The sequence below is a fragment of the Oncorhynchus gorbuscha genome, linkage group LG11 (assembly GCF_021184085.1).
Source record: "Oncorhynchus gorbuscha isolate QuinsamMale2020 ecotype Even-year linkage group LG11, OgorEven_v1.0, whole genome shotgun sequence".
Lineage (NCBI taxonomy): Eukaryota > Metazoa > Chordata > Actinopteri > Salmoniformes > Salmonidae > Oncorhynchus > Oncorhynchus gorbuscha.
The window spans coordinates 79,434,499-79,460,260 of record NC_060183.1 but is presented as its reverse complement, the minus strand read 5'-3'; the positions used below and the strand labels follow the sequence as shown (position 1 = coordinate 79,460,260).

At 43.0% G+C, this 25,762-nt stretch overlaps 1 protein-coding gene across 1 annotated transcript in view; it reads right to left on the bottom strand.

Moving 5' to 3' along the window:
- LOC124047733 (fibrillin-2) overlaps positions 1–25,762 on the bottom strand; it is a 222,716-nt gene that overhangs the window by 50,474 nt on the left and 146,480 nt on the right. Inside the window, exons 37-49 of the mRNA XM_046368037.1 lie at positions 25,490–25,612; positions 24,288–24,446; positions 23,635–23,703; positions 16,003–16,128; positions 14,158–14,283; positions 12,545–12,697; positions 12,233–12,304; positions 11,415–11,540; positions 5,792–5,917; positions 4,982–5,107; positions 4,476–4,592; positions 4,127–4,255; positions 1,170–1,289 (exon numbers count right to left, since the gene is read on the bottom strand). Of these exons, the coding sequence (XP_046223993.1) occupies positions 1,170–1,289; positions 4,127–4,255; positions 4,476–4,592; positions 4,982–5,107; positions 5,792–5,917; positions 11,415–11,540; positions 12,233–12,304; positions 12,545–12,697; positions 14,158–14,283; positions 16,003–16,128; positions 23,635–23,703; positions 24,288–24,446; positions 25,490–25,612 (1,572 nt within the window). The remainder of the gene's footprint in view (positions 1–1,169; positions 1,290–4,126; positions 4,256–4,475; positions 4,593–4,981; positions 5,108–5,791; positions 5,918–11,414; positions 11,541–12,232; positions 12,305–12,544; positions 12,698–14,157; positions 14,284–16,002; positions 16,129–23,634; positions 23,704–24,287; positions 24,447–25,489; positions 25,613–25,762) is intronic.

The window sequence follows — 25,762 nt, the reverse complement described above, 5'->3', positions numbered from 1 at the left end:
TGAATTTGTTCTGGATTTGGGGACCGTGAAAAGACCCCTGGTGGCTTGTCTGGTGAGGTAAGTGTGTGTGTCAGAGCTGTGTGTAAGTTGACTATGCAAACAATTAGGGATTTAACACATTAATGTTTCTTATAAAAATAAGTGATGCTGTCAGTCCTTCCTCAACTCTTAGCCAAGAGAGACTGGCATGCATTGTATTTATATCAGCCCTCTGATTACAATGAAGAGCAAAACGTGGCTCCCTGTTCTGGACCAGCTGCAGCTTAACTCGGTCTTTCTTTGCAGCACTGGACCACACGACTGGACAATAATCAAGATTAGATGTAACTAGAGCCTGCAGGACTCGCTTTTTGGAGTGTGGTGTCAAAAAGCAGAGTATCTCTTTATTACGGACAGACTTCTCCCCATCTTTACAACCATTGAATCTATATGTTTTGACCATGATAGTTTACAATCTAAGGCAACACCAAGTAATTTAGTCTCAACTTGTTCCACAGCCACACCATTCATTACCAGATTCAGCTGAGGTCTAGAACTTAAGGAATGATTTGTACCAAATACAATGCTCTTAGTTTTAGAGATGTTCTGGACCAGTTTATTACTGGCCACCCATTCCAAAACAGACTGCAACTCTTTGTTAAGGATTTCAGTGACTTCATTAGCTGTGGTTGCTGATGCTTATATGGTTGAATCATCAGCATACATGGACACACATGCTTTGTTTAATGCCAGTGGCAGGTCATTGGTAAAAATAGAAAAGAGTAGAGGGCCTAGAGAGCTGCCCTGCGGTACACCACACTTTACATGTTTGACATTAGAGAAGCTTCCATTCAAGAAAACCCTCTGAGTTCTATTAGATAGATAGCTCTGAATCCACGCTATGGCAGAAGTTGAAAAGCCATAACACATTCGTATTCTCAACAACAGCTTATGGTCAGTAATACCAAAGGCTGCACTGAAATCTCCCAGTACAGCTCCCACAATCTTCTTATTATTAATTTCTTCCAACCAATCCTCAATCATTAGTATCGGTGCAGTACATGTTGAGTGCCCTTCTCTATAAGCATGCCAGAAAGTCTGTTGTTAATTTGTTACCAGAGAAAAAGCATTGTATTTGGTCAAATACATTTTTTCCAACCACTATGTAGCTGATGTAGACGAAACCTCACCTATACACTTCTCGTTCTGGACTATGTAGCCCGGGGGACAGAGACAGCGGAAGGTGCCGTCCAGGTTCTGGCAGGTTCCAGGAGTGCAGGTCCCGGGGAAGATCATACACTCATTCACATCTGGAGAAAATTAGGTTACCATACAGTAGTGTAGGACAGTTCTTATCCATACAGTAGTGTAGGACAGTTCTTATCCATACAGTAGTGTAGGACAGTTCTCATCCATACAGTAGTGTAGGACAGTTCTTATCCATACAGTAGTGTAGGACAGTTCTTATCCATACAGTAGTGTAGGACAGTTCTTATCCATACAGTAGTGTAGGACAGTTATTATCCATACAGTAGTGTAGGACATTTCTTATCCATACAGTAGTGTAGGACAGTTCTCATCCATACAGTAGTGTAGGACAGTTATTATCCATACAGTAGTGTAGGACAGTTCTCATCGATACAGTAGTGTAGGACAGTTCTTATCCATACAGTAGTGTAGGACAGTTCTCATCCATACAGTAGTGTAGGACAGTTCTTATCCATACAGTAGTGTAGGACATTTCTTATCCATACAGTAGTGTAGGACAGTTCTTATCCATACAGTAGTGTAGGACAGTTCTTATCCATACAGTAGTGTAGGACAGTTCTTATCCATACAGTAGTGTAGGACAGTTCTTATCCATACAGTAGTGTAGGACAGTTCTTATCCATACAGTATAGTAGGACAGTTCTTATCCATACAGTAGTGTAGGACAGTTCTTATCCATACAGTAGTGTAGGACAGTTCTTATCTATACAGTAGGATAGTTCTCATCCATACAGTAGTGTAGGACAGTTCTTATCCATACAGTAGTGTAGGACAGTTCTTATCTATACAGTAGGGTAGTTCTCATCCATACAGTAGTGTAGGACAGTTCTTATCTATACAGTATAGTAGGACAGTTCTCATCCATACAGTAGTGTAGGACAGTTCTTATCCATACAGTAGTGTAGGACAGTTCTTATCTATACAGTAGGATAGTTCTCATCCATACAGTAGTGTAGGACAGTTCTTATCCATACAGTAGTGTAGGACAGTTCTTATCTATACAGTAGGATAGTTCTCATCCATACAGTAGTGTAGGACAGTTCTTATCTATACAGTATAGTAGGACAGTTCTCATCCATACAGTAGTGTAGGACAGTTCTTATCCATACAGTATAGTAGGACAGTTCTTATCTATACAGTAGGATAGTTCTCATCCATACAGTAGTGTAGGACAGTTCTTATCTATACAGTAGGATAGTTCTCATCCATACAGTAGTGTAGGACAGTTCTTATCCATACAGTATAGTAGGACAGTTCTTATCTATACAGTAGGATAGTTCTCATCCATACAGTAGAGTAGGACAGTTCTTATCTATACAGTATAGTAGGACAGTTATTATCTATACAGTAGAGTAGGACAGTTCTTATCTATACAGTATAGTAGGACAGTTCTTATCTATACAGTAGGATAGTTCTTATACAGTAGGACAGTTCTTATCTATACAGTAGGACAGATCTTATCCATACAGTAGAGTAGGACAGATCATAACCCATACAGTATAGTAGGACAGTTCTTATCTATACAGTAGGATAGTTCTCATCCATACAGTAGTGTAGGACAGTTCTTATCCATACAGTAGTGTAGGACAGTTCTTATCTATACAGTAGGATAGTTCTCATCCATACAGTAGTGTAGGACAGTTCTTATCCATACAGTAGTGTAGGACAGTTCTTATCTATACAGTAGGATAGTTCTCATCCATACAGTAGTGTAGGACAGTTCTTATCTATACAGTATAGTAGGACAGTTCTCATCCATACAGTAGTGTAGGACAGTTCTTATCCATACAGTATAGTAGGACAGTTCTTATCTATACAGTAGGATAGTTCTCATCCATACAGTAGTGTAGGACAGTTCTTATCTATACAGTAGGATAGTTCTCATCCATACAGTAGTGTAGGACAGTTCTTATCCATACAGTATAGTAGGACAGTTCTTATCTATACAGTAGGATAGTTCTCATCCATACAGTAGAGTAGGACAGTTCTTATCTATACAGTATAGTAGGACAGTTATTATCTATACAGTAGAGTAGGACAGTTCTTATCTATACAGTATAGTAGGACAGTTCTTATCTATACAGTAGGATAGTTCTTATACAGTAGGACAGTTCTTATCTATACAGTAGGACAGATCTTATCCATACAGTAGAGTAGGACAGATCATAACCCATACAGTATAGTAGGACAGTTCTTATCTATACAGTAGGATAGTTCTCATCCATACAGTAGTGTAGGACAGTTCTTATCCATACAGTAGTGTAGGACAGTTCTTATCTATACAGTAGGATAGTTCTCATCCATACAGTAGTGTAGGACAGTTCTTATCCATACAGTAGTGTAGGACAGTTCTTATCTATACAGTAGGATAGTTCTCATCCATACAGTAGTGTAGGACAGTTCTTATCTATACAGTATAGTAGGACAGTTCTCATCCATACAGTAGTGTAGGACAGTTCTTATCCATACAGTATAGTAGGACAGTTCTTATCTATACAGTAGGATAGTTCTCATCCATACAGTAGTGTAGGACAGTTCTTATCTATACAGTAGGATAGTTCTCATCCATACAGTAGTGTAGGACAGTTCTTATCCATACAGTATAGTAGGACAGTTCTTATCTATACAGTAGGATAGTTCTCATCCATACAGTAGAGTAGGACAGTTCTTATCTATACAGTATAGTATGACAGTTATTATCTATACAGTAGAGTAGGACAGTTCTTATCTATACAGTATAGTAGGACAGTTCTTATCTATACAGTAGGATAGTTCTTATACAGTAGGACAGTTCTTATCTATACAGTAGGACAGATCTTATCCATACAGTAGAGTAGGACAGATCATAACCCATATAGTATAGTAGGACAGTTCTTACCCATACAATTCTTGGCATCGGGGGTTAGCTTGTAGCCCTCCTCACACAGACATTGGAAGGAGCCCACACTGTTGATACACTGGCCTTTCCTGCACAGCGTGCCAAAGGATGTCTGACACTCGTCAATATCTGCCAACCACAACACAAAACAGCACATCAATACAAGAGTGAATGCAAGTTACATTCCAAAAAAGAGAAGTTGATGCCCTTTAGGTAGCAGGTTTATTTCTAAAGACATTTTAATTTTATTTTAATGTATTTGTCAGGGGGTAAAACCTCCAAGGACATGCCTAGAACGGGGGGGGGGGGGGTGGAATCATTAGATGAACCAGGGGACAGTGGTGCTCACCCATGCAGTCGTTGTGGTGTGAGAACTCAAACCCGGTGTGACACAGACAGTTGAAGGAGCCCACTGTGTTCTTGCAGGTTCCGTTGCGACAAGGCAACCGCTCGCATTCATCAACATCTGGAGACAGGTACAACTAAAATGATAATTTTGTAACACTACAAAATATTTCAGTCAATTATCTCAAATGGAGTTCATAGACATGATCTTAAAAGTAACCAAAAATATCTAAGGGCAGAAACATTTCAGGACAACCGCAATATTCCAAAACAGAAGGTGAAAATGGTATTCGGAATGGTCTCCATTTTGAGATTGATTATTTATTTATTTATTTTATTTAACCTTTATTTAACTAGGCAAGTCAGTTAAGAACAAATTCTTATTTTCAATGACGGCCTAGGAACAGCCTGTTCAGGGGCAGAACACTCTAACCACTAGGCTACCCTGCCGCCATTACATCGGCCTCCATTGAAAGCGTGAGCCTGAAGTGTTTTCTAGAAGGTTCTCACCCGTGCACATCTTGCGGTTGGGCGTAGCCTTGAAGCCGTGGTGGCACCTGCACTCGTAGCCCCCCTGGATGTCTACACACTCGCCATGGCTACACACGTTGGTGATCTCCAGACACTCATTGCGGTCTTCCCAATGGTAAGAGAGAGAGAGAGACAGAGAGAGAGAGAGAGAGAGAGAGAGAGAGAGAGAGAGAGAGAGAGAGAGAGAGAGAGAGAGAGAGAGAGAGAGAGAGAGAGAGAGAGAGAGAGAGAGAGAGAGAGAGAGAGAGAGAGAGAGAGAGAGAGAGAGAAGACCAGGTCAAGCCCACAGGGTGCACTAGGTAATCCTCTGGATAAGACCAGGTCAAGACCACAGGGTGCATTAGGTAATCCTCCAGATAAGACCAGGTCAAGCCCACAGGGTGCACTAGGTAATCCTCCGGATAAGACCAGGTCAAGCCCACAGGGTGCATTAGGTAATCCTCCAGACATGCAGCTAAGTGCTCTTTTACAAGGCAGAGCGCCGGGCCTGCCAAGGATCACACTAGGGCGAGACATTGGGTAAATATGCTGTTGGCGGCCGCTGCCTGTCCACAGTGCATCTGGACTTTAGCAGCAAAAGGCTACAGCTGGTCTGATAGGTCACACCAGGACAAAGACACACTGGTGAGAATCACTTTCATTTACATCCCAAATGTGACCCTATTCCCTATATAGTGCACTACTTTTGACCAGAGCCCTATGAGCCCTGGTCAGTGCACATATGTAGGGAATAGGGAACATGAGGGATGGAGCATGTGTGGGATTTGTGAGGAGTGTCTGTTGTCTCACCGTTGCAGGCTCCTATGGGGGAGAGATTGAAGCCCTCTGAGCATTCACAGCGGTAGCTCCCAGGGCTGTTGATACAGTCAGCGTTCCTCTGGCACAGGTTCTCCACACTGCTACATTCATCGATGTCTGGAACACACACACACACAGACGGACGCAAGTACGCAAACACACACACACACACAACACAAAACCAGATTAAGATAGCAATTATACAGGTAGCCAGAGCAGCAGGAAAGATCAGAAGCAGTTAGATGAACAGGGAGAGAGAGACACAAACACAGATCACAGACAGATCATAGACTGACAGACAGATCACAGACTGACAGACAGATCACAGACTGACAGACAGACAGACAGATCACAGACTGACAGACAGATCACAGACTGACAGACAGACAGGTCACAGACAGACAGATCACAGACAGACAGATCACAGACTGACAGACAGACAGATCACAGACTGACAGACAGACAGATCACAGACTGACAGATCACAGACAGACAGATCACAGACTGACAGACAGACAGATCACAGACAGACAGATCACAGACTGACAGACAGACAGTTCACAGACTGACAGACAGATCACAGACTGACAGACAGACAGGTCACAGACTGACAGACAGATCACAGACAGACAGATCACAGACTGACAGATCACAGACTGACAGACAGACAGATCACAGACAGACAGATCACAGACTGACAGATCACAGACTGACAGACAGACAGGTCACAGACTGACAGACAGATCACAGACAGACAGATCACAGACTGACAGATCACAGACTGACAGACAGACAGGTCACAGACAGACAGATCACAGACAGACAGATCACAGACTGACAGACAGATCACAGACTGACAGACAGACAGATCACAGACTGACAGACAGACAGATCACAGACAGACAGATCACAGACTGACAGACAGACAGGTCACAGACAGACAGACTGACAGACAGATCACAGACTGACAGACAGATCAGACTGACTGACAGACAGGTCACAGACTGACAGACAGACAGGTCACAGACTGACAGACAGATCACAGACAGACAGATCACAGACTGACAGATCACAGACAGACAGATCACAGACTGACAGATCACAGACTGACAGACAGACAGGTCACAGACTGACAGACAGATCACAGACAGACAGATCACAGACTGACAGACAGATCACAGACTGACAGACAGACAGGTCACAGACAGACAGATCACAGACAGACAGATCACAGACTGACAGACAGATCACAGACTGACAGACAGACAGATCACAGACTGACAGACAGACAGATCACAGACAGACAGATCACAGACTGACAGACAGACAGGTCACAGACAGACAGACTGACAGACAGATCACAGACTGACAGACAGATCAGACTGACAGACAGACAGGTCACAGACTGACAGACAGACAGATCACAGACAGACAGACTGACAGACCGACAGGTCACAGACTGACAGACAGACAGACAGATCAGACTGACAGACAGATTACAAACTGACAGGTTACAGACAGACAGACAGACAGACAGACAGATCACAGACAGACAGACAGACAGACAGACAGACAGACAGACAGACAGACAGACAGACAGACAGACAGACAGACAGACAGACAGATCACAGACACTTCACAGACTGACAGACAGACAGATCACAGACAAACATCACAGACAGACAGACAGACAGACAGACAGACAGACAGACAGACAGACAGACAGACTGACAGACAGACAGACAGACAGACAGACAGACAGACAGACAGACAGACAGACAGACAGACAGACAGACAGACAGACAGACAGACAGACAGACACTGACAGACAGACAGACAGACAGACAGATCACAGACACTTCACAGACTGACAGACAGACAGACAGACAGATCACAGACAAACATCACAGACAGCCAGACAGACAGAGAGAGAGAGAGAGAAACTGACAGACAGACAGACAAAGTGTGTTTCAAGTGGGAATAAAATGATTGGTACTCTAGGACTGAATTATAGTAGTTTCACATTAAATACCTTAAATACAAATGATTGAAGAGGACAAATATAGATATAAAATCAAAACAGAAAGGGTTGGATTAAAATAGAAACGGTTTATATGACTACAGTTACATTCCAGGTGCATCATTAAGGCTTTCTAGCCTAACCGCCGCCTCAGTTATCCTAAATGAAATAAAGATTGGTGTCAACTACATTTGTAATGCCAAAATGAAGAAATCCATACGAGAGAAGAATTCGGATTCCAAAAAAACCCCCCTCCACACAAAAAAATAATCTGGATCGCGTTTAAAATGTCTCTAAAACACCAAAAATAGATTTCTCAGAATGATGTGGAGAAAAAGAGAAGGTGATGTGGGCCATGCTAAACAGTGAAGCAGCAGAATCTAATTATTACCCACAAGGCCACGTTCACGCCATTGTTACGCGAGCTTTCCTCGGAAACGTGTTACATTTTGTCAAAGCGTCACGTTCTCACTGAAATACACCCTTTATGTCTGATTGGTTTGGTTTCACACATTACTCATATGCCCCCCTTTACATTTAAACATTTAAACTTACTTAAGTCACTGACTTAAAATAAACCCTCTTGACTGACTAGTTTTCCTTTGCCCATTTCTCCATGTCTCTGCACAATCACATGTCTTTCTCTTTGGGGATTTTGAGGCCAACTTCTAGTCCAATAAAGACCTATAATTGGTTTTCTGTGTATTTTTCCTTGGTTAGAGTCTAACCACTAGCAGTTAGTGCGCAAGAATTCTCCCTCTTGGGGTCACCACACACAAACTGGTCAGACATGAAAGAGGAGCCTCAGTCGGGCTCCCCTGACTTCCACGGTCGGGAGGTCGACCACATTGTAACCGCGGACCGTTCCGAGGGGAGATATTGTGTTGCCGGGCCGACCAATAGAGCCTAACGCAGATTGACAGTGTATGTGGCCCCGGGGGCTTGGAGTAAAAAATACAGAACGAGAAAGACAGAAGACTAAAAATTAGAGAGGAGGATGAGGAGGAGGAGGAGGGGGAGGGGGAGGGACACCATTGGGCGCTACACAAAAACTGTAATGGGATACCGGTCTGAACTGTTACCTCTATCAACCCCCACTATCATACACACTGCTGGAGAGACTCTACTGTTAAATCTAGTAACCTCCACTATCATAAACACTGCTGGAGAGACATTCTACTGTTAAATCTAGTAACCTCCACTATCATACACACTGCTGGAGAGACATTCTCCCTTACCTCACCTCGCTCATCAACTCATCCCTGACCGCTGGCTACGTCCCTTCCGTCTTCAAGAGAGCGAGAGTTGCACCCCTTCTGAAAAAACCTACACTCGATCCCTCCGATGTCAACAACTACAGACCAGTATCCCTTCTTTCTTTTCTCTCCAAAACTCTTGAACGTGCCGTCCTTGGCCAGCTCTCCCGCTATCTCTCTCAGAATGACCTTCTTGATCCAAATCAGTCAGGTTTCAAAACTAGTCATTCAACTGAGACTGCTCTTCTCTGTATCACGGAGGCGCTCCGCACTGCTAAAGCTAACTCTCTCTCCTCTGCTCTCATCCTTCTAGACCTATCGGCTGCCTTCAATACTGTGAACCATCAGATCAACCTCTCCACCCTCTCCGAGTTGGGCATCTCCGGCGCGGCCCACGCTTGGATTGCGTCCTACCTGACAGGTCGCTCCTACCAGGTGGCGTGGCGAGAATCTGTCTCCTCACCACGCGCTCTCACCACTGGTGTCCCCCAGGGCTCTGTTCTAGGCCCTCTCCTATTCTCGCTATACACCAAGTCACTTGGCTCTGTCATAACCTCACATGGTCTCTCCTATCATTGCTATGCAGACGACACACAATTAATCTTCTCCTTTCCCCCTTCTGATGACCAGGTGGCGAATCGCATCTCTGCATGTCTGGCAGACATATCAGTGTGGATGACGGATCACCACCTCAAGCTGAACCTTGGCAAGACGGAGCTGCTCTTCCTCCCGGGAAGGACTGCCCGTTCCATGATCTCGCCATCACGGTTGACAACTCCATTGTGTCCTCCTCCCAGAGCGCTAAGAACCTTGGCGTGATCCTGGACAACACCCTGTCGTTCTCAACTAACATCAAGGCGGTGGCCCGTTCCTGTAGGTTCGTGCTCTACAACATCCGCAGAGTACGACCCTGCCTCACACAGGAAGCGGCGCAGGTCCTAATCCAGGCACTTGTCATCTCCCGTCTGGATTACTGCAACTCGCTGTTGCCTGGGCTCCCTGCCTGTGCCATTAAACCCCTACAACTCATCCAGAACGCCGCAGCCCGTCTGGTGTTCAACCTTCCCAAGTTCTCTCACGTCACCCCGCTCCTCCGCTCTCTCCACTGGCTTCCAGTTGAAGCTCGCATCCGCTACAAGACCATGGTGCTTGCCTACAGAGCTGTGAGGGGAACGGCACCTCAGTACCTCCAGGCTCTGATCAGGCCCTACACCCAAACTAGGGCACTGCGTTCATCCACCTCTGGCCTGCTCGCCTCCCTACCACTGAGGAAGTACAGTTCCCGCTCAGCCCAGTCAAAACTCTTCGCTGCTCTGGCCCCCCAATGGTGGAACAAACTCACTCACGACGCCAGGACAGCGGAGTCAATCACCACCTTCCGGAGACACCTGAAACCCCACCTCTTTAAGGAATACCTAGGATAGGATAAAGTAATCCTTCTCACCCCCCCCCCTTAAAATATTTAGATGCACTATTGTAAAGTGGCTGTTCCACTGGATGTCATAAGGTGAATGCACCAATTTGTAAGTCGCTCTGGATAAGAGTGTCTGCAAAATGACTTAAATGTAAATGTAAATGTAATTCTACTGTTAAATCTAGTAACCTCCACTATCATACACACTGCTGGAGATACATTCTACTGTTAAATCTAGTAACCTCCACTATCATACACACTGCTGGAGAGACTCTACTGTTAAATCTAGTAACCTCCACTATCATACACACTGCTGGAGATACTCTACTGTTAAATCTAGTAACCTCCACTATCATACACACTGCTGGAGATACTCTACTGTTAAATCTAGTAACCTCCACTATCATACACACTGCTGGAGAGACTACTGTTAAATCTAGTAACCTCCACTATCATACACACTGCTGGAGAGACATTCTACTGTTAAATCTAGTAACCTCCACTATCATACACACTGCTGGAGAGACTCTACTGTTAAATCTAGTAACCTCCACTATCATACACACTGCTGGAGAGACATTCTACTGTTAAATCTCATAGTCGTACCTGACATTACATCAGGTGTTTCTATAGTCGTACCTGACATTACATCAGGTGTTTCTATAGTCGTATCTAACGTTACATCAGGTGTTTCTATAGTCGTACCTGACATTACATCAGGTGTTTCTATAGTCGTATCTAACGTTACAACAGGTGTTTCTATAGTCGTATCCAACGTTACATCAGGTGTTTCTATAGTCGTATCTGACATTACAGCAGGTGTTTCTTCAGCTATAGTAGTAGTACCTAACTTTAGCGACTGAATGGTTCCTCAACGTTACAATCAATATCAGAAGTAGGGACTGAATGTTTCCTCAACGTTACCTTCACAGATGATCAGCAGGTCGTTGTAGCTGAAGCCGGTGGGACACTCGCAGCGGAAGCTCCCTATCTGGTTGATACAGACCCCGCTAGCACAGATACCTGGAATTTCTCTGCACTCATTAATATCTGAAACAGGAAGCAAACTGAATTTTAACAAATCTGTCATATCTTTACTTAAAGTTAAGTCACACTGTAGATGGTTCTTACACTTACAAGTACCTGAAGAGACTGTGTGACATAACTGTTTTTTCCCCCCCAAAAATGGCACCTTTTTCTCCCCAATTTCGTGGTATCCAATTGGTAGTTACAGTCTAGTCTCATCGCTGCAACTCCCGTACAGACTCGAGAGAGAGAGTGACGAACGTTGAGAGCTGTGCGTCCTCCGAAACAAACCCAACCAAGCCGCACTGCTTCTTGATACAATGCCCACTTAACCCATAAGCCAACCGCACAAATGTGTCGGAGGAAACAACGTACACCTGGAGACTGTGTTAGTGTGCACTGTGCCCGGCCCGCCACAGGAGTCGCTAGTGAGCAATGGGACAAGGACATCCCTGCCGGCCAAACCCTCCCCTAACCCGGACGACGCTGGGCCAATTGTGCGCCGCCCCATGGGTCTCCTGGTCGTGGCCGGCTACGACAGAGCCTGGACTCGAACCCAGAATCTCTAGTGGCACAGCGAGCACTGTGATGCAGTGCCTTAGACCACTGCGCCACTCGGGAGACCCCACATATCTTTTTTTAGGACCAGAAGTGAATGTGGTTCATGTAAAAAAGGATACCAGTTGACTAAGTACGAGCAGAATAGTATGTCTCACCCACTGCTTTCCCAGTTTCAATATCCAGTTTGAAGCCAGGGATGATGTTTCCACAAAGTGTCTTATAGTCACCTGGAAAGCAAAGCCATTTAAAACACTTTTTTACCATGAATAATGCTGTGTATCTGAGTGAGTGTGTGTGTGTGTGTGTGTGTGTGTGTGTGTCTGTGTGTGTGTGTGTGTGTGTGTGTGTGTGTGTGTGTGTGTGTGTGTGTGTGTGTGTGTGTGTGTGTGTGTGTGTGTGTGTGTGTGTGTGTGTGTGTGTGTGTGAGTGTGTGTGTGTGTGTATACGTGCATGCGTGTGCTACTGACCAGTCCCGGGGGTTGGGCAGGCTTCGCAGGGCTTGTTCCAGGCCTTGCCCACGTTATAGGCACAGCAGCAGATCTTGTGGGTGAGGTTGAAGGGCAGCTCGTTCTCACACGTTGTGCCGTTGAAGTTCCTGTAGCACAGGCTCTTTCTCATGTCTGGGTTTTTTTTTTTTAAAGGAACACGGTGGCAGTAGAAGATCGTGGTTAAGATAGATTTGATTATGGTTGATTATGATTATGGTTTTAATAATGTAACGATGTGCCATATGTGATATGTGGTTGTTTCACCTATCTATTTATATAAATGCACTAATTGTAAAGTCGCTCTGGATAAGATAATGACTGAAATGTCATGTAATAATTAAAATAAAAAAAGTAGGTCACATTAATTAATGAGTTTATATCATTGCAGCATGAGGAATCAGGATGAGGTATATTCCAGACCTGGGTTCAAGTGTTCCCCGACGAAGGCCATGCAGCCGAAACGAGTTTTTAAAACTTTGTTTCCATTGAACATGCCATACAAATAAAGGCATTTTAATTAATTATATGTAGAGTGCCTTGGTTCTCCTTTCTTTTTGATGACCAATTTACCCTTTTTATCAAAGAGCCCCTTCTGTCTACCAACATCTACTGTTGTGTACCTTAGCAGCTTCTGTCTACCAACATCTACTGTTGTGTACCTTAGCAGCTTCTGTCTACCAACATCTACTGTTGTGTACCTTAGCAGCTTCTGTCTACCAACATCTACTGTTGTGTACCTTAGCAGCTTCTGTCTACCAACATCTACTGTTGTGTACCTTAGCAGATTCTGTCTACCAACATCTACTGTTGTGTACCTTAGCAGCTTCTGTCTACCAACATCTACTGTTGTGTACCTTAGCAGCTTCTGTCTACCAACATCTACTGTTGTGTACCTTAGCAGCTTCTGTCTACCAACATCTACTGTTGTGTACCTTAGCAGCTTCTGTCTACCAACATCTACTGTTGTGTACCTTAGCAGCTTCTGTCTACCAACATCTACTGTTGTGTACCTTAGCAGATTCTGTCTACCAACATCTACTGTTGTGTACCTTAGCAGCTTCTGTCTACCAACATCTACTGTTGTGTACCTTAGCAGATTCTGTCTACCAACATCTACTGTTGTGTACCTTAGCAGCGCTTACTTCCTCCTTTTTATCGACTCTTAAATATTTGTAATACTTTGAGTGTTTTCTCTTTTATATATCTAGCCTTTTATATATATAGTTTTCTCTAGCCTGACTGGAGGGCCAGGTGGGCGGGGTTTGAACTTTTGGGACTATACCAGGAATGCTCAATCAACCACAGGTACAGTGTTTGAAATTATTTCAAATAATATAATAATATATGCCATTTAGCAGACGCTTTTATCCATACCCGCATACATTTTACGTAATGGGTGGTCCTGAAAATCGACCCCATTATCCGGGTGTTGCAAGCCCCATGTCCTACAAACTGAGCCTAGTATTTAATAGTATTTAAACCCAGGTCTGGAGTGTACAGAACACATGACTGTGAGTGACTTTGGATAAACGTGTCCACTCATTGAAATACTATATTATTCTTATTTATACGTTGTGTAATGAAGCACTCACCCATGCAGTTGTTTCCCCCGTTGATCTGCATGTAATCCTGTGGACACACACAGGTGTAGTTCCCCAGTGTGTTGTAGCAGGTGCCAGGACCGCAGATTACAGGATTCACCACACACTCGTCAATGTCTGCAGGGCCACAGAGGTGATCAGTTCATGGTATTGATGAAAAAACCTGGTGTCTAATGTTGTGTTTTAGTTATGTTGCTCATAGTTGGTTTTCATTATACTTTGAGCCTACTATTAGAACGTATGTGGATTTTCTTTCAAATCAGGTTACACAGTTACGGTAAATGATATTAAAAAAATCATATTTTTTTTAAATATATCATAAAACTTCAATTAAACGTTGAGACTCAAATAGCCGCCTGTCCCTTTTAATAGCACACATTTTAGAAAATAAATATCTGTTTCAAATAAACACAGGGTGTAAATGAATTGTTTATGAGGTTACCATGAATTACCATGAATTACCATGAATTGTTAAAAAGGTTTCATGTTTGATCTGTTACATTAAATAATTCAATAATGACTCTAAAAATTATGACAATCATCCGTTTTTATCGCTAGTAAGAAACTGCTAGCCATTGGCTGTTAACAGCTGAGAACTGCTAGCCATTGGCTGCTAACAGCTGAGAACTGCTAGCCATTGGCTGTTAACAGCTGAGAACTGCTCACCTGCTAGCCATTGGCTGCTAACAGCTGAGAACTGCTAGCCATTGGCTGCTAACAGCTGAGAACTGCTAGCCATTGGCTGTGAGAACTAAGCCATTGGCTGCTAACAGCTGAGAACTGCTAGCCATTGGCTGCTAACAGCTGAGAACTGCTCACCTGCTAGCCATTGGCTGCTAACAGCTGAGAACTGCTCACCTGCTAGCCATTGGCTGCTAACAACTGAGAACTGCTAGCCATTGGCTGTTAACAGCTGAGAACTGCTAGCCATTGGCTGCTAACAGCTGAGAACTGCTAGCCATTGGCTGTTAACAGCTGAGAACTGCTCGCCTGCTAGCCATTGGCTGCTAACAGCTGAGAACTGCTAGCCATTGGCTGCTAACAGCTGAGAACTGCTAGCCATTGAGAACTGCTAGTTAACTGGCAAGCACAAAAACAGTCAACAGACCCCTAAAAATCATCCAATCACCCTATTGGGGCGAAAGTAAAAACTGCCGAAAAATCCACAGTCAAAGAGGAGAATAATTACTCTGTCAAGTAAAAGTTTTTAAGACAAAAGAAACGTGACACAGAGTTTAAACGATAACACAGTGCATAAATGAAGAAATTGATTAAAATGCAGGAAGTGAATACTAGAATTTAACAATTAACTGTTCAAATTAGCAAAGCTGTGTGCATTAACGATACAGAAGCAAGGCTCAAATAGAAGCCTGTCTAATAAGTGCCTGCTGTGTTTAGTGATTTAAGTTTTTTTTTAACACTTTACAGTATGTAAAAAATATTTATTTAAATAAAATAATGTAAACTATACAAAAATGAGCAGTCAGGGTGAATTATCACTATTATGGCATGGTGTCTCACCCTCACAGATAATTGAATGGGATGTTAAATGGCATGGTGTCTCACCCTCACAGATAATTGAATGGGATGTTAAATGGCATGGTGTCTCACCCTCACAGATAATTGAATGGGATGTTAAATGGCATGGTGTCTCACCCTCACAGATAATTGAATGGGATGTTAAATGGCATGGTGTCTCACCCTCACAGATAATTGAATGGGATGTTAAATGGCATGGTGTCTCACCCTCACAGATAATTGAATGGGATGTTAAATGGCATGGTGTCTCACCCTCACAGATAATTGAATGGGATGTTAAATGGCATGGTGTCTCACCTTCACAGATGCGACTGTCTATGTTGAGGTAGTAGCCAGGAGGACAGTCACACGAGAAGCTGCCAAACGTGTTGACACAGTTTCCTCCCTGACACAGGCCTGGCAGCTCCAAACACTCATCTATGTCTGGAGGAGAAGACAAAACAAGATTACAGAATGATCCCAAACATCCCAATGATCCCAATGATCCCAAACATCCCAATGATCCCAAACATCCCAAACATCCCATTGATCTCAAACATCCCAATGATCTCAAACATCCCAATGATCCCAAATATCCCAAGATTCCAGAAACATCCCAATGAGCCCAATGAGCCCAAACATCCCATTGATCCCAAACATCCCAATGATCCCAAACATCCCAAGATTCCAGAAACATCCCAATGATCCCAAACATCCTGAGATTCCAGAAACATCCCAATGATCCCAAACATCCTGAGATTCTAGAAACATCCCAATAATCCTAGTTTGACATTTGCACAAATCATGTGTCGATGTCAATGGAAGATCTGTGCAAAAAAGTCAGTCATAGGATTTGAGCCTTTACAGATGGTTTCAACAAAGGTTAGGTTCCAGACTCTTACCAATGGAATCAGAATCAAAGGTTAAGTTCCAGACTCTTATCAATGGAATCAGAATCAAAGGTTAAGTTCCAGACTCTTACCAATCGAATCTGAATCAAAGATTAAGTTCCAGACTCTTACCAATCGAATCAGAATCATCAATGGAATCAGAATCAAAGGTTAAGTTCCAGACTCTTACCAATCGAATCAGAATCAAAGATTAAGTTCCAGACTCTTATCAATGGAATCAGAATCAAAGGTTAAGTTCCAGACTCTTATCAATGGAATCAGAATCAAAGATTAAGTTCCAGACTCTTATCAATGGAATCAGAATCAAAGGTTAAGTTCCAGACTCTTACCAATGGAATCAGAATCAAAGATTAAGTTCCAGACTCTTATCAATGGAATCAGAATCAAAGGTTAAGTTCCAGACTCTTATCAATGGAATCAGAATCAAAGGTTTTTGTTTTCTATACATGATATTACAACCAAAACTGTATTAAAATGACAAATCCTTGCAAAAGATTGATCATATAGATTTATATTAAAAGAGCTTGTTCTTGAACGCAGCCCGCAATGCGGTTAGCCATTGTGGCTGGGACCGCAGATTGTCCCGGGTTTGTGGCTGTCTAGATCCCTGCTGTTTGTTGTTTTCAATTTTCCCGTGACCTGCCCTGTCTGGAACTGCCAGGAGTAAAACAGCCTAACATACGTTGCTAGCTACCATGACAAAGACCTAAGCATCGGCAGGAGTACCGTTGAGGACAGTGGTGTCTCTCTATCACACGTGAAGGATCTTTTAAACTAACAAAAAGAGACCTATAAGCAGTTGTTACAACAACAAGAAAATAGTTTCAAGTGTTCTGTCCAAACACTTGTGGATTCTACTAATAGAAGAATGGATGACCTGGCCAGAGAGGTCCGTATGTTAGACCTCAAGAACAGCAGTTCTCCTAGGATCAGCTCGACGAGTTGAAACAAGAGAACGGCAAGATGACAGCAATCTGGAAGTCATTGAGAGAGGACATCAGTTCTGTGTGTGAATCCATGATAACAATGACAGATAAATCAGACGGGACAACCAAGGCAAAACAACATGGTTGTGGACGGAAATTGCAGAATCTCCACATGAGACCTGGATGGAGGACAAAGTGAGGGAAAAGATCTCTGAGAAATTGAAGATGGACCACAGGAAGATTGAGGTGGAGCGCGCCCACAGGACTGGAAAACCAACCACCGGTCCAGGTGACAGGCCCAGGTGACAGGCCCAGGTGACAGGCCCAGGTGACAGGCCCAGGCCGATTGTGGTCAAGTTCTGAGGTTCAAGGACAAGGTAGCTGTTCTGGAAAGAGCCAAGAACTTGAGAGGAACGTATATCTTCCTCAATGAGGACTATCCTGAAGCTGTGCACCAGAAGAGGAAAGAACTGATCCCAGCCATGAAAGCTGCCAGAGCGTGTGGGGACATTGCGTACATCCGCTACGACAGACTCATTGTCCACCCTCCCTCCCAGAAGTCTGGAAGGGATGAGAGAGCCAAGCCTATGGGTTCGTAGCCTCAACCCTGCAGCACACACACACATACACACACCAATTGATTAATGGACTGCTGAATATATTTTTCTTTCTCTTGCTTTGTCATTTCTTTTCAATATTTTGTTTTTCTCTGATAAACTACTCAGGAAAGGGCTGAAAATAGCCCATATGAATATATGTAGCCTTAGAAATAAGGTTCATGAAATCAACAACTTGCTAACATCAGATAACATTCATATACTAGCCATTTCTGAGACTCACTTAGACTATTCAATTGATGATACATCAGTACCAATACAAGGATATAACATCAACAGAAGAGACAGGAATGCTTATGGGGGAGGTGTTGCTGTATCTATTCAGAGCCATATTCCCTGTAATGCTTAGAGAAGATCTTATGTCAAGTGTTATTGAAGTGTTGTGGTTGCAGGTTCACTTGGCACATCTAAAGCCTTTCCTTTTGGGGGTGTTGCTGTAGGCCACCAAGTGCTAACAGTCAGTATCTAAATAATACATGTGAAATGCTTGATAGTGTATGTGATGTAAACAGAGAGGTCTACTTTCTTGGAACCTGAATATTCACTGGTTTTCATCAAGCTGTCCGCTCAAGTGGAAGCTTCTCACTGTAACCAGTGTCTGTAACCAGTGCCTGTAAACTGGTTCAGGTTATTAATCAACCTACCAGGGTGTTTACATACACTACAGGAACAAGATCATCCACCAGTATCAATCACATGTTTACTAATACTTTATAACTTTGTTCTAAAGCTGTATCTGTACCCATTGGATGCAGTGATCACAATATAGTGGCTATATACAGGAAAGCCAAAGTTCCAAAAGCTGGGCCTAAAATAGTGTATAAGAGATCATACAAAAGATTTTGCTGTGACTCTTATGTGGATGATAATAATAATAATATAAATAATATATGCCATTTAGCAGATGCTTTTATCCAAAGCGACTTACAGTCATGTGTGCATACATTCTACGTATGGGTGGTCCCGGGGATCGAACCCACTACCCTGGCGTTACAAGCGCCATGCTCTACCAACTGAGCTACAGGACCATGTTAAAGATATGTGTTGGTCTGATGTGATTAATGAGGAGCATCCAGACGCTGATCTGATGTGATTAATGAGGAGCATCCAGACGTTGGTCTGATGTGATGAATGAGGAGCATCCAGACGCTGCACTTCATGAATTTATGAAATCACTTCTTCCAATTATTGATAAACATGAACCTGTTAAGAAACTGACTGTTAGAACTGTTAAGGCTCCATGGATTGATGAGGAATTGAAAAACTGTATGGTTCAAAGAGATGGGGGAGAAGAAGTGGCTAATAAGTCTGGCTGCACATCTGACTGGCTGACTTACTGCAAACTGAGAAATGATGTGGCTAAACTCAAAAAAAGAAGAAGAAACTTCATTATGAAGCCAAGATCAACGGTATAAAGAATGAGGGAAAAGACTTTGGAGTATTTTAAATAAAATTATGGGCAGAAATACAAATTCGACTCCCTCTTTCATCAAATCAGACGGCTTATTCAATTTTGTAAAGTTAGTGTGGGAGAGGTGGACAAATGATTGTTAATGATCAATAATGAGAAACCTCCTGGCATTGACAACTTAGATGGAAAGCTACTGAGGATGGTGGCTGACTCTATAGCCACTCCTATCAGTCATATTTTTAATCTGAGCCTATTGGGAAGTCTTTGTCCTCAGGCCTGGAGGGAAGCCAAAGTCATTCCACTATCCAAGAGTGGTAAAGCGACCTTTACTGGTTCTAACAGCAGACCGACAGTTGAAGTCAGAAGTGTATACATACACCTTAGCCAAATACATTAAACTCAGTTTTACACAATTCCTGACATTTAATACTTGTAAAAATTCCCTTTCTTAGGTCAGTTAGGATCACCACTTTATTTTAAGAATGTGAAATGTCAGAATAATAGTAGAGAGACTGATTTATTTCAGCTTTTATTTCTTTCATCACATTCCCAGTGGGTCAGAAGTTTACATGCACTCAATTAGGGTTTTGTAGCATTGCCTTTAAATTGTTTAACTTGGGTCAAACATTTAGGGTTGCCTTCCACAAGCTTCCCACAATAAGTTGGGTGAATTTTGGCCCATTCCTCCTGACAGAGCTGGTGTAACTGAGTCAGTTTTGTAGGCCTCCTTGCTTGCACACACTTTTTCAGTTCTGCCAACACATTTTCTATAGGGTTGAGGTCTTTGTGAATGCCACTCCAATACCTTGACTTTGTTGTCACTTAAGCCATTTTGCCAAAACTTTGGAAGTATGCTTAGGGTCGTTGTCCAGTTGGAAGACCTATTTGCAACCAAGCTTTAACTTCCTGACTGATGTCTTGAGATGTTGCTTCAATATATCCATATAATTTTCCTCCCTCATGGTGCCATCTATTTGTGAAGTGCACCAGTCCCTCCTGCAGTAAAGCACCCCCACAACATGATGCTGCCACCCCCATGCTTCACGGTTGGGATGGTGTTCTTCGGCTTGCAAGTCTCCCCTTTTTCCTCTAAACATAACGATGGTCATTGTGGCCAAACAGTTCTATTTCTGTTTCATCAGATCAGATGACATTTCTCAAAAAAGTATGATCTTTGTCCCCACGTGCAGTTGCAAACCGTAGTCTGGCTTTTTTTACGGTGGTTTTGGAGCAGTGGCTTCTTCCTTGCTGAGCGGCCTTTCAGGTTATGTTGATATAGGACTCGTTTTTACTGTGGATATAGATACTTTTGTACCTGTTTCCTTCAGCATCTTCACAAGGTCCTTTGCTGTTGTCCTGGGATTGACTTGCACTTCTCGCACCCAAGTACGTTCATCTCTAGGAGACAGAACACATCTCCGTCATGAGCGGTATGACGGCTGCGTGGTCCCATGGTGTTTATACTTGCGTACTATTGTGTTTGTACAGATGAATGTGGTACCTTCAGGCATTTGGAAATTGCTCCCAAGGATGAACCAGACTTGCGGAGGTCTCCAATTTTCTTTTTAGGTCTTGGCTGATTTCTTTTGATTTTCTCATGATGTCAAGCAAAGAGGCACTGAGTTGAAGGTAGGCCTTTAAATACATCCACAGGTACACCTCCAATTGACTCAAATGGTGTCAATTAGCCTATCAGAAGCTTCTCAAGCCATGACATCATCAAGCTGTTTGAAAGCACAGTCAACTTAGTATATGTAAACTTCTGACCCACTGGAATTGTGATACAATGAATTATAAGTGAAATAATCTGTCTGTAAACAATTGTGGGAAAAATTAGTTGTGTCATGCACAAAGTAGATGTCCTAACCGACTTGCCAAAACTATGGTTTGTTAACAAGACATTTGTGGAGTGGTTGAAAAATGAGTTTTAATGACACTAACCTAAGTGTATGTAAACTTCAAACTTCATCTGTATACGCTTGCTGCCAGCTCCTAGAAAACTGTTGGAAAGGACTGTGTTTGACCAAATACAATGCTATTTCTCTGTAAACAAATTAACAACAGACTGTCTGCATGCTTATAGAGAAGGGCACTCAACGTGTACTGAACTGACACAAATGACTGATGATTGGTTGAAAGGAATACCTAGGATAGGATAAGTAATCCCTCTCACCCCCCCCCCCCTTTTAAGATTTAGATGCACTATTGTAAAGTGACTGTTCCACTGGATGTCATAAGGTGAATGCACCAATTTGTAAGTCGCTCTGGATAAGAGCGTCTGCTAAATGACGTAAATGTAATGTAAATGTAGATATTGATAATAAGAAGATTGTGGGAGCTGTACTGTTAGATTTCAGTGCAGCCTTTGTTATTACTGACCATAAGCTGTTGTTGAGAAAACTTAAGTGCTATGGCTTTTCAACCTCTGCCATATCGTGGATTCAGAGCTATCTATCTAACAGAACTCAGAGGGTTTTCTTTAATAGAAGCTTCTCTAAGGTCAAACATGTAAAGTGTGGTGTACCGCAGGGCAGCTCTCTAGGCCCTCTACACTTTTCTATTTTTACCAATGACCTGCCGCTGACATTAAACAAAGCGTGTGTGTCCATGTATGCTGATGATTCAACCATATACACGTAACAGCTCTCGTTTGTAGAATGAAGAGTGGACCAAGGCGCAGCGTGGAAAGTGTTCATGATTTTAATATTCAAAAACACTCAAACAAAATAACAACATGAAAACGAAAGCGCACAGTTCTGTCAGGCACAGACACTAAACAGAAAACAAGATCCCACAAACTCAGGTGGATAAAAGGCTGCCTAAGAAATTATTCCCAATCAGAGACAACGATAGACAGCTGCCTCTGATTGGGAACCATACCCGGCCAAAAACAAAGAAATAGAAAACATAGAATTTCCCACCCGAGTCACACCCTGACCTAACCAAACATGGAGAAGAATAAGGATCTCCAAGGTCAGGGCGTGACAATACGCATCAGCAACCACAGCTAAGGAAGTCACTGAAATCCTTAACAAAGAGTTGCAGTCTGTTTTGGAATGGGTGGCCAGTAATAAACTGGTCCTGAACATCTCTAAAACTAAGAGCATTGTATTTGGTACAAATCATTCCTTAAGTTCTAGACCTCAGCTGAATCTGGTAATGAATGGTGTGGCTGTGGAACAAGTTGAAGAGACTAAATTACTTGGTGTTGCCTTAGATTGTAAACTGTCATGGTCAAAACATATAGATTCAATGGTTGTAAAGATGGGGAGAAGTCTGTCCGTAATAAAGAGATACTCTGCTTTTTGACACCACACTCCAAAAAGCGAGTTCTGCTCTAGTTATATCTGATCTTGATTATTGTCCAGTCATGTGGTCCAGTGCTGCAAGGAAATACCTAGTTAAACTGCAGCCGGTCCAGAACAGGGAGCCACATTTAGCTCTTCATTGTAGTCAGAGGGCTGATATAAATACTATGCATTTCAGTCTCTCTTAGCTGGGAGTTGAGTAGAGACTGACTGCATCATTTATTTTTATAAGAAATATTAATGTCTTAAATCCCTAATTGTTTGCATAGTCAACTTACACACAGCTCTGACACACACACACTTATCCCACCAGACATGCCACCAGGGGTCTTTTCACCGTCCCCAAATCCAGAACAAATTCAAGAAAACATACAGTATTATATAGAGCCCTTATAGAATGGAACTTCCTTCCATGTCATGTTGCTCAAATAAACAGCGAACTTGGTTTGAAAAAACAGATAAAGCAACACCTCTCCCCCATGTGACCTAGATAGTTTGTGTGTATACATTGGTATGTAGGCTAAGTGTGCCTTTTTAAAAATGTATGTAGTTCTGTCCTTGAGCTGTTCTTGTCTAATGATGTTCTGTAATATGTCATTCAGTATTATGTTTTGTGTGGAACCCCAGGAAGGGTAGATCCTGATAAAATACCAAATACCAATACGAATGAAAAGAGAGCATGCATTATGAATCGTTTTTCTGCACCTATGCAGTACAGTATGCAAGGCATAGTTAAAGTAGTTTACCAGAGATCTATTTTTGTAAGCGGATGGTTACCTTCTAGTATGATGGTGACTGGGTTGGGCCTGAAACCCTCTCCTCCTGGGCAGAGTGTATTATAGTCCGCTGCAGAACACACTTCATATCAGTACACTCATATGGGTTATACACTTCAAGTATAGTTTCCATGTCTGTTGTTGAGTAACAAAGGCTCCATTTACACAGGCAGCCAGAATTCCGATCTTTAGCTCAAAATACAAATTATTGGCAAAATATCAGAATTGGGCTGCCTGTGTAAACACAGCTAAACGGTTTGAATGCAACAGGACCAATCACTGAACAGGTAGTGAGAACTGCAATGTAGAACTGTAATGTAGAACTGTAATGTAGAACTGTAATGTAGAACTGACTGAATTCAGAAACCTCAGTGGGGAGGTTTAGCCAAATCAGACTAACCTGTTGTGTACGAGCATAAAATATAATATTGTAAATCTAAATGCATACTTTGTTAACCTACTCAGAACGACTACAGCACTGTTGTGAGTGTGTATCGATATAAAAGTTTGTGAGCACGTACATAAAGGAATTAAATAATTGTTTTTGCCCGGCACCACTATTCTCACTATTCCCTCCTTTTCTTCATTGAGCCTCTACACACGCAACGATACAGGAAGCTAAATATACAATCACATAGTCAAACAGAGTCTTACAGGTGTTGGGAGCAGAGCAGAGTTCACAGGGGTTTCCCCAGGCACGCCCCAGGGAGCAGCAGCAGGAGGAGCGGCTGACTCCCACTCCCACCTCCACACTGCAGGACCGTCTGTCACCCCTGGGTCCATGCTCCAGGAAACAGTTCCCCACACGTGTGTCTGGTACACAAGAAAGGAGGAGGAGGAGAACCAACAGGGTTGTGTTCATTAAGGCACCCAACTCCAGCCCTCCAGTAACCCCAACAGTACACATTATGTAGGGCAGTGTTTCCCAACTCCAGCCCTCCAGTAACCCCAACAGTACACATTATGTAGGGCAGTGTTTCCCAACTCCAGCCCTCCAGTAACCCCAACAGTACACATTATGTAGGGCAGTGTTTCCCAACTCCAGCCCTCCAGTAACCCCAACAGTACACATTATGTAGGGCAGTGTTTCCCAACTCCAGCCCTCCAGTAACCCCAACAGTACACATTATGTAGGGCAGTGTTTCCCAACTCCAGCCCTCCAGTAACCCCAACAGTACACATTATGTAGGGCAGTGTTTCCCAACTCCAGCCCTCCAGTAACCCCAACAGTACACATTATGTAGGGCAGTGTTTCCCAACTCCAGCCCTCCAGTAACCCCAACAGTACACATTATGTAGGGCAGTGTTTCCCAACTCCAGCCCTCCAGTAACCCCAACAGTACACATTATGTAGGGCAGTGTTTCCCAGTCCTCCAGTAACCCCAACAGTACACATTATGTAGGGCAGTGTTTCCCAACTCCAGTCCTCCAGTAACCCCAACAGTACACATTATGTAGGGCAGTGTTTCCCAGTCCTCCAGTAACCCCAACAGTACACATTATGTAGGGCAGTGTTTCCCAGTCCTCCAGTAACCCCAACAGTACTCATTATGTAGGGCAGTGTTTCCCAACTCCAGTCCTCCAGTAACCCCAACAGTACTCATTATGTAGGGCAGTGTTTCCCAACTCCAGTCCTCCAGTAACCCCAACAGAACACATTTTTGTTGTAGCTTTGGACAAACACATCTGATTCTACTTGTCAACTAATCATCAAGCCCTCAATTAGTATAATTTATCTGGAGGAACAACAAAAATGTGTGCTGTCGGGGGTACTCAAGGACCAGAGTTGGGAAACACTGAGAATGTTTTTAAAACGTTTTGCCATGAAAAAATAAAATGAGCTTGTAATAACTTACCTACACATCCCACCCCTGTAGGGTTGAGTTCAAAGTCCGGAGGACAGTTACACTCGTAAGAGCCGTCGGTGTTCACACACAGCCCGTTCACACAGTTGATGGGGTCCTGGCACTCGTCCACGTCTGGGGTACACACACACACACACACACACACACACACACACACACACACACACACACACACACACACACACACACACACACACACACACACACACACACACACACACACACACACAAATCTTTCACTTTTCAAAGACTTTTCAAAGAATA